General features: G+C 45.4%; 1 protein-coding gene across 5 annotated transcripts in view; it reads right to left on the bottom strand.

The window, feature by feature from the left end:
• LOC139565959 (ankyrin repeat and sterile alpha motif domain-containing protein 1B-like) overlaps positions 1 to 12,992 on the bottom strand; it is a 388,198-nt gene that overhangs the window by 14,932 nt on the left and 360,274 nt on the right. For 4 of the 5 annotated variants that reach the window (XM_071386670.1, XM_071386669.1, XM_071386671.1 and 1 more), the window contains 3 exons: positions 12,004 to 12,204; positions 6,228 to 6,269; positions 5,462 to 5,587 (listed from right to left, as the gene is read on the bottom strand). In XM_071386670.1, coding sequence (XP_071242771.1) covers positions 5,462 to 5,587; positions 6,228 to 6,269; positions 12,004 to 12,204 — 369 coding nt within the window. The remainder of the gene's footprint in view (positions 1 to 5,461; positions 5,588 to 6,227; positions 6,270 to 12,003; positions 12,205 to 12,992) is intronic. The other variant, XM_071386672.1, reaches the window with a different exon arrangement.

Here is a 12,992-nt window from a genome sequence, read left to right as displayed (position 1 = left end):
TTTTTCTTGTTTCTCATGTGTTAAAATCACATTCAACAACCATCACGCTGTAGAAATGGACAATGTAATCATGCTCGACATTAATCCCAAAAGCGTTGAAATAACGTTAGGACATTGTCTGGTGTAATAAAGAAGGTATGTCATATATGCAGTGATGACATTTGGCAGTCTAAGAATGTTAATAAAGAAAAGCATAATGACATTGGAGCTGGTCTATAATAAAGAAAGCATAATGACATTGGAGCTGGTCTATAATAAAGAAAGCATAATGACATTAGAGCTGGTCTATAATAAAGAAAGCATAATGACATTGGAGCTGGTCTATAATAAAGAACGCATAATGACATTAGAGCTGGTCTATAATAAAGAAAGCATTATGACATTGGAGCTGGTCTATAATAAAGAAAGCATAATGACATTAGAGCTGGTCTATAATAAAGAAAGCATAATGACATTAGAGCTGGTCTATAATAAAGAAAGCATAATGACATTAGAGCTGGTCTATAATAAAGAAAGCATTATGACATTGGAGCTGGTCTATAATAAAGAAAGCATAATGACATTAGAGCTGGTCTATAATAAAGAAAGCATAATGACATTAGAGCTGGTCTATAATAAAGAAAGCATAATGACATTAGAGCTGGTCTATAATAAAGAAAGCATAATGACATTAGAGCTGGTCTATAATAAAGAAAGCATAATGACATTAGAGCTGGTCATTAATAAAGAAAGCATAATGACATTAGAGCAGGTCTATAACAAAGAAAGCATAATGACATTAGAGCTGGTCTATAATAAAGAAAGCATAATGACAGAGCTGGTCTATAATAAAGAAAGCATAATGACAGAGCTGGTCTATAATAAAGAATTGATTAAAACAAAGTTTGGTTTTATGAAGACAACGTTGTAATGACGTTAGAGAATCGTCTCTGGTTGAATGAAGATCATTGTGAGTAATAGAATCAGTGTGATGTCAGCGTCAGGCCGTAGAGGACTCGTCCCTCTTCTCACATCCTCAACTCTATCCTCTCCCCGTCACTCTAGCTCTGTACACTGCTTACATCCTCAACTCTATCCTCTTCCTCTGTACACTGCTTACATCCTCAACTCTATCCTCTTCCTCTGTACACTGCTTACATCCTCAACTCTATCCTCTTCCTCTGTACACTGCTTACATCCTCAACTCTATCCTCTTCCTCTGTACACTGCTTACATCCTCAACTCTATCCTCTTCCTCTGTACACTGCTTACATCCTCAACTCTATCCTCTTCCTCTGTACACTGCTTACATCCTCAACTCTATCCTCTTCATCTGTACACTGCTTACATCATCAACTCTATCCTCTTCCTCTGTACACTGCTTACATCCTCAACTCTATCCTCTTCCTCTGTACACTGCTTACATCCTCAACTCTATCCTCTTCCTCTGTACACTGCTTACATCCTCAACTCTATCTCAACTCTATCCTCTTCCTCTGTACACTGCTTACATCCTCAACTCTATCCTCTTCCTCTGTACACTGCTTACATCCTCAACTCTATCCTCTTCCTCTGTACACTGCTTACATCCTCAACTCTATCCTCTTCCTCTGTACACTGCTTACATCCTCAACTCTATCCTCTTCCTCTGTACACTGCTTACATCCTCAACTCTATCCTCTTCCTCTGTACACTGCTTACATCCTCAACTCTATCCTCTCCCCGTCACTCTAGCTCTGTACACTGCTTACATCCTCAACTCTATCCTCTTCCTCTGTACACTGCTTACATCCTCAACTCTATCGTCTTCCTCTGTACACTGCTTACATCCTCAACTCTATCCTCTTCCTCTGTACACTGCTTACATCCTCAACTCTATCCTCTTCCTCTGTACACTGCTTACATCCTCAACTCTATCCTCTTCCTCTGTACACTGCTTACATCATCAACTCTATCCTCTTCCTCTGTACACTGCTTACATCATCAACTCTATCCTCTTCCTCTGTACACTGCTTACATCCTCAACTCTATCCTCTTCCTCTGTACACTGCTTACATCCTCAACTCTATCCTCTCCCCGTCACTCTAGCTCTGTACACTGCTTACATCCTCAACTCTATCCTCTTCCTCTGTACACTGCTTACATCCTCAACTCTATCCTCTTCCTCTGTACACTGCTTACATCCTCAACTCTATCCTCTTCCTCTGTACACTGCTTACATCCTCAACTCTATCCTCTTCCTCTGTACACTGCTTACATCCTCAACTCTATCCTCTTCCTCTGTACACTGCTTACATCATCAACTCTATCCTCTTCCTCTGTACACTGCTTACATCATCAACTCTATCCTCTTCCTCTGTACACTGCTTACATCCTCAACTCTATCTCAACTCTATCCTCTTCCTCTGTACACTGCTTACATCCTCAACTCTATCCTCTTCCTCTGTACACTGCTTACATCATCAACTCTATCCTCTTCCTCTGTACACTGCTTACATCCTCAACTCTATCCTCTTCCTCTGTACACTGCTTACATCCTCAACTCTATCCTCTTCCTCCGTACACTGCTTACATCCTCAACTCTATCCTCTTCCTCTGTACACTGCTTACATCCTCAACTCTATCCTCTTCCTCTGTACACTGCTTACATCCTCAACTCTATCCTCTCCCCGTCACTCTAGCTCTGTACACTGCTTACATCCTCAACTCTATCCTCTTCCTCTGTACACTGCTTACATCCTCAACTCTATCCTCTTCCTCTGTACACTGCTTACATCCTCAACTCTATCCTCTATCTCAGTGCTTAACTCTCCATGCTTTTTAAATGTCTGTCTCTTCCTTTTAGTCACACTGTATCTCACCGTTTCTTTTTCCCTCCATCCCTGCCTGCCTCCCTCCATCCCTCCCTCCATCTTACTTTATATGCCTCCCTATACTCCTCACCTTTCCTCCCTCGCTTAATCTCTCCACCCTTCTCTCTCCCCCCAGTCTATTCTTTCTCTCTCAGATTCTCCTCTATCTCACTTCGTGGGGCCATGTGGAGCTTCAGTCCTGGGAGAGTGGTTGCTTGGCACTGATTATTTCATTTATTTACACTTTCTCTCTCTGCCTTCCTTCCTCCGTCTCTCAACCCACACTACCTTTTCCCCCCACTCTCTCAACCATCACTTCCTTATCCCTCCCTCTCTCAACCATCACTTCCTTATCCCTCCCTCTCTCAACCATCACTTCCTTATCCCTCCCTCTCTCAACCCACACTACCTTATCTCTCACTCTCTCAACCCACACTACCTTATCTCTCACTCTCTCAACCCACACTACCTTTTCCCCTCACTCACACTACCTTATCCCTCCCTCTCTCAACCCACACTACCTTATCCCTCACTCTCTCAACCCACACTACCTTTTCCCCCCACTCTCTCAACCATCACTTCCTTATCCCTCCCTCTCTCAACCCACACTACCTTATCTCTCACTCTCTCAACCATCACTTCCTTATCCCTCCCTCTCTCAACCCACACTACCTTATCCCTCATTCTCTCAACCCACACTACCTTATCCCTCCCTCTCTCAACCCACACTACCTTATCCCTCATTCTCTCAACCCGCACTACCTTATCCCTCATTCTCTCAACCCACACTTCCTTATCCCTCCCTCTCTCAACCCACACTACCTTATCCCTCATTCTCTCAACCCACACTTCCTTATCCCTCCCTCTCTCAACCCACACTACCTTATCCCTCATTCTCTCAACCCACACTACCTTATCCCTCCCTCTCTCAACCCACACTACCTTATCCCTCATTCTCTCAACCCACACTACCTTATCCCTCCCTCTCTCAACCCACACTACCTTATCCCTCCCTCTCTCAACCCACACTACCTTATCCCTCATTCTCTCAACCTACACTTCCTTATAACTCCCTCTCTCAACCCACACTACCTTATCCCTCATTCTCTCAACCCACACTACCTTATCCCTCATTCTCTCAACCCACACTTCCTTATCCCTCCCTCTCTCAACCCACACTACCTTATCCCTCCCTCTCTCAACCCACACTACCTTTTCCCTCATTCTCTCAACCCACAATACCTTTTCCCTAACTCTCTCAACCCACATGACCTTTTCCCTCATTCTCTCAACCCACACTACCTTATCCCTCATTCTCTGAACCCACACTACCTTATCCCTCATTCTCTCAACCCACACTTCCTTATCCCTCCCTCTCTCAACCCACACTACCTTATCCCTCCCTCTCTCAACCCACACTACCTTTTCCCTCATTCTCTCAACCCACACTACCTTTTCCCTCCCTCTCTCAACCCACACTACCTTTTCCCTCATTCTCTCAACCCACACTACCTTTTCCCTCACTCTCTCAACCCACATGACCTTTTCCCTCACTCTATCACAAACTCTCTCGCTTACTCACACTAACTGTTTCTCTCTCTCTTTCTCTCTAATCCTCTAGCCCCCTCATCTCCACAACAGCACCTCTGAGCCAATCGCTATGCACAACTGTGCAAGAGTCAATCACAATTCAACACGGCTGGCCCTGAGAGCCAATGGGAGCCTCCAGACTCCAAATGGGAGCCAATCATCTTCCCGGTGATTCATCAGCTGAAAGTGGGTAGTAATCAGTGTTACATGGTTGCTGGGGCTAAGCCAATCAAATGTACATGTGCAGGATCCGGATAACATGGTTGGTTTTATGTAACAGGAGGCTAAAATTACTGCAGCAGCGTGAATAGCTTGGTGCAGTATTGATCGAAGGGTGAAACATGGTTTTACTCCTGAATACCTCCAGTGTGTCGGTTAGGTAACACAAGTGCAGGTACTTTAAGTCAGAGGGCATAACATATGTCAGAGTAGATAGTGGGAGTGTGGAGAGCTGTCAAAGAGTATTATGGAGTGTCAGTGTGTGTGTGTGGGGGGGGGGGGTGTCCCTGAAAGTGTGTGTCTTGGACCCCCTTGGCAGACAGGGCATCTCTCCCACATTACTGTAGAACAGTAGTATTCAATCCCTTTCAGCGGAGACCTCATTCTTTCCACCAGAATTTCTGGTGAATTTTCTTCCCAATAATTTCTCGAAACCCCACCCTAACACAAATACGACACAAATAACCTTTATTATGGTTTCTTCTCTTATCAAAATACATTTACTCAATACAATTTTATTTGTTTGTATTATCCTTCTGAAAAATGTATATTGTCCCATACAATAATCTGTACTCTAAATGTTTTGTTTTTATTGACCCCACTGATGTTCCCATAGCGGGGTCGCGACCCCGACTTTGAATACCACTGCTGTAGAATATGATACGATGCTAATGTAGCGTTTTGCATGCATACACATTCACAAGCATATTATACATGCATGAAAAGCATACTCACACACACACACACACACACACACACACACACACACACACACACACACACACACACACACAGTATAGCGTAGGGACGGGAATACTCACGTAAGCTTCATAGTCACACGACTGGAAGATGAGTTTCTCAGGGTGGTGTTGCCAGTACTGCACTGGAGTGGACGAGGTGGCCTCGTTGGGAGGACGCAACGTGATTGGCTCGCACCATTCGCCTTGCTGTAACGACAGCCAATGGCAAGATCAGACACAGGCCCCGGATGAGGAATCACAGACGATTACAAGGAAAAGGATTGGGCACAAACTTAAGTCAAGCATATTCTGAGCTGACATATCTAGTCTGTCAGATATGTGCTGCTGTTTGCTCCTAACCACAATGCACTTCTATGATGTAACAGGTTCTATCCAGACTGACTGAACATGAAAAGCTTAACAACAACATTTCAAAAACATTTTGAGTCCCTCACTGTGTTTCTATGGAACCTCCTCTTCTAATGCTAAGTGCGTTTTAACAGTCTTAGAGGGGTCATATTTAAATGGATTTTGATACTGTTTAATTCCCCTAGCTAGTGCTATAATGCTCACACCTCCCCTAGCACTGTGTGGAAAATCCCATGTCCTTCTTTCTTTCATCCTTTTCAACAGAAACAGGAAATGGATATATATTTAGCTACAGTACTTTTCCCTTAGCCAATATGTTCGAAATAAAATGTAAATGATCATGAGTAAATGGACTTGTATTATCAACAAATATAATGTACATTTATATCACGTACATTGACAGTTGACTGTTTGACTGTTCGTCACGTACATTGACAACAACAGTATTTGATGCACACTAGCATCACAGACAACTTACAGTATCATTTCTTGCAGAAGGTCTTTCTCCAACATCATGAGACTGATAAATAAATAGAAATAAGACCCAGGATCAGGAAACAAGAAGTTGGTTGATAACATAGAGTTGGATATAGGGTGCACTTGCCACAAAGCCTTTTTTACTATGGTCAGCGCCATTGAGGACTTTCATCAATGGAGATAGCACTCAATGGCACTGCCCATGCTGTCATAGAAACCATTATGGCAAATATGCAAAGACGTGGCCTCTATCCAACTCTACGGTTTATAATAATCAAGCAGACGATAATCACACAGGCAATGTTTACAACAAGGCTGGAGTGTGAGGAAATCCTCCCGTCACAGTTTCATAATCAAAGTCCCATGACAGGTGCTGATACACTACTATAAGGGAGTGCTTGTTTGTTTGTGTGTCACATCCATCTGCGTCTTAATGAGATACTCTGGAGGTGAGGCAATCAGGGATAATGACATCGGGGTAAATAGCTGCAGGGTGAGCCCTAGAGGATCAGAACAGGTAATCTACTCCAAGACACTGGGCTAATCTAACTGATCTAAATGACAGAGGTAGATAGAGAGGGGGGGGGGGGGGGGGGGCAGAGAGAGAGAGGAGGGGGGGGGAGAGAAAGAGAGAGACAAAGATAGACACAATTGGCAAAACACAAAGCACAGAGAAAGAGAGAGAGCCTCATTATCCCTGTAATGGGGCCCAGGGCATGATCTCTGACTGCCTCAGTAGCAATGGGGGGAGTAGGGCATGATCTCTGACTGCCTCAGTAGCAATGGGGAGGGAGCAGAGCATGATCTCTGACTGCCTCAGTAGCAATGGGGGGAGTAGGGCATGATCTCTGACTGCCTCAGTAGCAATGGGGGGAGTAGGGCATGATCTCTGACTGCCTCAGTAGCAATGGGGGGAGTAGGGCATGATCTCTGACTGCCTCAGTAGCAATGGGGGGAGTAGGGCATGATCTCTGACTGCCTCAGTAGCAATGGGGGGAGTAGGGCATGATCTCTGACTGCCTCAGTAGCAATGGGGGGAGTAGGGCATGATCTCTGACTGCCTCAGTAGCAATGGGGGGAGTAGGGCATGATCTCTGACTGCCTCAGTAGCAATGGGGGGAGTAGGGCATGATCTCTGACTGCCTCAGTAGCAATGGGGGGAGTAGGGCATGATCTCTGACTGCCACAGTAGCAATGGGGGGAGTAGGGCATGATCTCTGACTGCCTCAGTAGCAATGGGGGGAGTAGGGCATGATCTCTGACTGCCTCAGTAGCAATGGGGGGAGTAGGGCATGATCTCTGACTGCCTCAGTAGCAATGGGGGGAGTAGGGCATGATCTCTGACTGCCTCAGTAGCAATGGGGGGAGTAGGGCATGATCTCTGACTGCCTCAGTAGCAATGGGGGGAGTAGGGCATGATCTCTGACTGCCTCAGTAGCAATGGGGGGAGTAGGGCATGATCTCTGACTGCCACAGTAGCAATGGGTGGAGTAGGGCATGATCTCTGACTGCCTCAGTAGCAATGGGGAGGGAGCAGAGCATGATCTCTGACTGCCTCAGTAGCAATGGGGGGAGTAGGGCATGATCTCTGACTGCCTCAGTAGCAATGGGGAGGGAGCAGAGCATGATCTCTGACTGCCTCAGTAGCAATGGGGAGAGAGCAGAGCATGATCTCTGACTGCCTCAGTGGCAATGGGCGGAGAGGCAATGTGGAGGGAAAAGGGGGAGAAAGGGAGAGATGAGGAAGGAAAGAGTGGAAAGTAAAACAGAGAGAGAGAGTATGTGAGAGGATTAGCGAAGTCTCCATAATGATTCCCTCTACACGACCTTGCTGACTCACTGCACTCACCTGAGTGCTGCTCTAAAGAGGCCAGTGTTGTGAGTCGTGACACAAACGCACTTCAAAGAGTCAGTCGTGTAGAAACATAAGTGTGTGTCTGGTGCGACAAGCTCTGTGAATCACACACACTCTCACACACACTCCGGATGGACCCTAATCGGGGTAGATCAAAGGAACGCTTAAGAGAAGCTGCTCTCCCAGATGCCTCTGACTCCCCGACCGTGCTTTCATAGGTTGGTGGAGAGGTTCAATAGGAGGATCATGGACTTTGGTAGAGAGGTTACCATACTGTACCATGCATGCTAGTATTCAGTACATTTGGAAAGTATTCAGACCCCTTGACTTTCCACATTTTGTTAAGTTACAGCCTTATTCAAAAATTATTATTATATGTTTTTAATCAATCTACACACAATACCCCATAATGACAAAGCAAAAACAGGTTTTTAGAAATGTTTGCACATGTATTAAAAACAAAAACTGAAATATCACATTTACATAAGTATTCAGACCCTTTACTCAGTACTTTGTTGAAGCACCTTTGGCAGCGGTTACAGCCTCGAGTCTTCTTGGGTATGACGCTACAAGCTTGGCACACCTGTATTTGGGGAGTTTCTTCCATTCTTCTCTGCAGATCCTCTCAAGCTCTGTCATGTTGGATGGGGAGCGACGCTACACAGCTATTTTCAGGTCTCTCCAGAGATGTTCGATCGGGTTCAAGTCCGGGCTCTGGCTATGCCAATCAAGGACATTCAGAGACTTGTCCCAAAGCCACTCCTGCGTTGTCTTGGCTGTGTGCTTAGGGTCGTTGTCCTGTTGGAAGGTAAACCTTCGCCCCAGTCTGAGGACCTGAGCGCTCTAGTGCAGGTTTTCATCAAGGATCTCTCTGTACTTTGCTCCGTTCATCTTTGGCTCGATCCTGACTAGTCTCCCAGTCCCTGCTGCTGAAAAACATCCACACAGCATGATGCTGCCATCACCATATTCCACCGTAGGGATGGTGCCAGGTTTCCTCCAGACGTGACACTTGGCATTCAGGCCAAAGAGTTCAATCTTGGTTTCAGACCAGAGAAGCTTGTTTCTCATGGTCTGAGAGTCTTTAAGTGCCTTTTGGCAAACTCCAAGTGCGCTGTCATGTGCCTTTTACTGAGGAGTGGCTTCCATCTGGCCACTTTATCATAAAGACCTGATTGGTGGAGTGCTACAGAGATGGTTGTCCTTCTGGAAGGTTCTCCCATCTTCACAGAGGAACTCTGGAGCTCAGTCAGAGTGACCATCTTGGTCACCTCCCTGACTAAGGCCCTTCTCTCCTGATTGCTCAGTTTGGCCGGGCGGCCAGCTCTAGGAAGAGTCTTGGTGGTTCCAAACTTTTTTCCATTTAAGAATGATGGAGGCCACTGTGTTGTTGTGGATCTTCAATGCTTCAGAATTGTTTTGCTACCCTTCCCCAGATCTGTGCCTCAACACAATCCTGTCTCGGAGCTCTACGGACTATTCCTTCGACCTCATGGCTTGGTCTTAGCTCTGACATGCACTGTGGGACCTTATATAGACAGATGTGTGCCTTTCCAAATCATGTCCAATCAACTTAATTTACCACAGGTGGACTCCAATCAAGTTGTAGAAACATTTCAAGGATGATCAATGGAAACAGGATGCACCGGAGCTCAACTTCGAGTCTCATAGCAAAGGGTCTGAATACTTATGTAAATAAGGTATTTCTGTTTTTTATTTTTTATAAATGATCAAACATTTCTAAAAATCTGTTTTCGCTTTGTCATTATGGGGTATTGTGTGTAAAGTGTTGAGGAAAATGTGTTATTTAATACATTTTAGAATGAGGCTGTAACATAACAAAATGTGGAAAAAGCGAAGGGGTCTGAATACTTTCAGAATGCACTGTATATAAGTTAAATAGCATGCTAATACAGGTTGGTAGAGCAGTTATGGTACCGTATAGGGCAGGATTCCCCAAAAGACAGTCCGAGAGTCAAATATACAGTCGTGGGCAAAAGTTTTGAGAATGACAAATATACATTTTCACAAAGTCTGGTGCCTCAGTTTGTATGATGGCAATTTGCATATACTCCAGAATGTTATAAAGAGTGATCAGATGAATTGCAAAGTTCCTCTTTGCCATGCAAATGAACTGAATCCCCCAAAAACATTTCCACTGCATTTCAGCCCTGCCACAAAAGGACCAGCTGACATCATGTCAGTGATTCTCCCGTTAACACAGGTGTGAGTGTTGACGAGGACAAGGCTGGAGATCACTTTGTCATGCTGATTGAGTTCGAATAACAGACTGGAAGCTTCAAAAGGAGGGTGGGGCTTGGAATCATTGTTCTTCCTCTGTCAACCATTGTTACCTGCAAGGAAACGCGTGCCATCATCATTGCTTTGCACAAAAAGGGCTTCACAGGCAAGGATATTGCTGCCAGTAAGATTGCACCTAAATCAACCATTTATCAGATCATTAAGAACTTCAAGGAGAGCAGTTAAATTGTTGTGAAGAAGACTTCAGGGCGCCCAAGAAAGTCCAGCAAGCGCCAGGACCGTCTCCGGAAGTTGATTCAGCTGCGGGATCAGGGCACCACCAGTACAGAGCTTGCTCAGGAATGGCAGCAGGCAGGTGTGAGTGCATCTGCACGCACAGTGAGGCGAAGACGTTTGGAGGATGGCCTGGTGTCAAGAAGGGCAGCAAAGAAGCCACTTCTCTCCAGGAAAAACATCAGGGACAGACTGATATTCTGCAAAAGGTACATGGATTGGACTGCTGAGGACTGGGTCATTTTCTATGATGAATCCCCTTTCCGATTGTTTGGGGCATCCGGAAAAAAGCTTGTCCGGAGAAGACAAGGTGAGCACTACCATCAGTCCTGTGTCATGCCAACAGTAAAGCATCCTGAGACCATTCATGTGTGGGGTTGCTTCTCAGCCAAGGGAGTGGGCTCACTCACAATTTTGCCTAAGAACACAGCCATGAATAAAGAATGGTACCAACACATCCTCCGAGAGCAACTTCTCCCAACCATCCAGGAACAGTTTGGTGACGAACAATGCCTTTTCCAGCATGATGGAGCACCTTGCCATGAGGCAAAAGTGATAATTAAGTGGCTCGGGGAACAAAACATTGATACTTTGGGTCCATGGCCAAGAAACTCCCCAGACCTTAATCCCATTGAGAACTTGTGGTCAATCCTCAAGAGGCAGGAGGACAAACAAAACCCCACAAATTCTGACACACTCCAAGCATTGATTATACAAGAATGGGCTGCCATCAGCCAGGATGTGGCCCAGAAGTTAATTGACAGTATGCCAGTGCGGGATTGCAGAGGTCTTGAAAAAGAAGGGTCAACACTGCAAATATTGACTCTTTGCATCAACTTCATGTAATTGTCAATAAAAGCCTTTGACACTTATGAAATGCTTGTAATTATACTTCAGTATTCCATAGTAACATCTAACAAAAATATCTAAAGACACTGAGGCAGCAGAATTTGTGAAAATGTATATTTATGTCATTCTCAAACCTTTTGGCCACGACTGTATATATATGTATTTTTTTAAATAATTGTTGTTGGACATAGCTCAAAGTGATTTTCATTTGTTCCCAAGTACAGTAGTTTCCACATATAAATACATTCATATGTGATCTTATCCCAAAGTAATCAAGGTTTGAAATGATTCTATTTTTATCTAATACATTATCTGTTTGGGATTCTTGCGGTCAATTTGCAGTGTACAAATTATTTATAACAGCGTTCTGCCCACCGCCCATCCGAGAGGATGAATGATATGTCATATTATATTAATCATCACGCTTTCGTAGTGTGGTAGAGAGGTCAAATAGGGACACACAGGAAAATAATTGTGAGAGGCTGCTGTCTATTCCTCTCTCTTTCTTCTCTTCCTTCCTTCCTTCCCCCCCTCTCACCATGCTGACTTGGGCCATCTGCCGCTCCAGTTTGGAGCGAGGCATCTCCTCTAAGTAGTTGTCGTTGGAGCGCTGGCGGCGCCGTGCGTCCGCCTGCATGATGAGGTGCTGCACGTCCAACGAGCCCCCCGGGACGCCCGCCGTGGTGTACGCAGCCTGGCCCGGAAGGATCTGGGGAGGGGTGTTGCAGCCACCGGGCTCCTGGGAGGATGGATGGACAGAGGGGAGGGCTTATTAAATGGTGGTGAAGTGTGCCATGTGATGCTTTTGAGGCTCCATGATAGGCTGTATCTAGAAAAGGAGAGGTCAAATGTCAAGTCTGCCACTACTGGCTATTCCCAATGTGGACATGCCTCAAGGGGGGGCGCAAATTAGGGCAAGACAATAATGGTATAATGATTCCACTACATAGTGACTGCCTTGCTTACCTCTTCTATCATTATATTCACTAGCATACCTCTTAAAATGAAGCTGCTGAGTGTTGAGCATGCATTCTAAATGGTTTCTAGTGGTATGCTTTTGGAACGTGGCAATATGCTATGCTGAATAAACCTTCAGCCTCCTCTCTGTTTGCTAGCCTGGCTCTGGACGTGGACATCAGACTAGATTTGCAGTAGAGACACAGCCCAGCCCCTCTGTCTGGACCGATTTGTTAAATGGAATGAAAGCAGGCGTCTGGGCCTTGAGAGGCTGCAGAGGAGCAGCCACATCCTGGCTGCCGGATCAAATTGAGTCCCAGGAGGTGAAGCATTTCCCGGGCCTTTGTAAGTTGAACATTAGACCCATACGCACTGGGGAATGGAATCCAGCATCTTGTAATTAGTATCCAGGACCGGCAGGGAGAGGGGAAACTGCGGTGCTATTGTGGTCCTGGCGGCATCCATTTTGTGTCTGCCGGGAGACTTGTGAAGGCTAACAACAGCAGTGGAGATATTTCCCCTAAGCTCACTGAATCTCTGTCTGCAGTCTCTAGGACTACTACCATCTGG

This window comes from Salvelinus alpinus, chromosome 37, assembly GCF_045679555.1.
Source record: "Salvelinus alpinus chromosome 37, SLU_Salpinus.1, whole genome shotgun sequence".
Classification (NCBI taxonomy): Eukaryota; Metazoa; Chordata; class Actinopteri; order Salmoniformes; family Salmonidae; genus Salvelinus; species Salvelinus alpinus.
The sequence above is the reverse complement of the archived record's forward strand: the minus strand, read 5'-3'. Positions and strand labels throughout refer to the sequence as shown.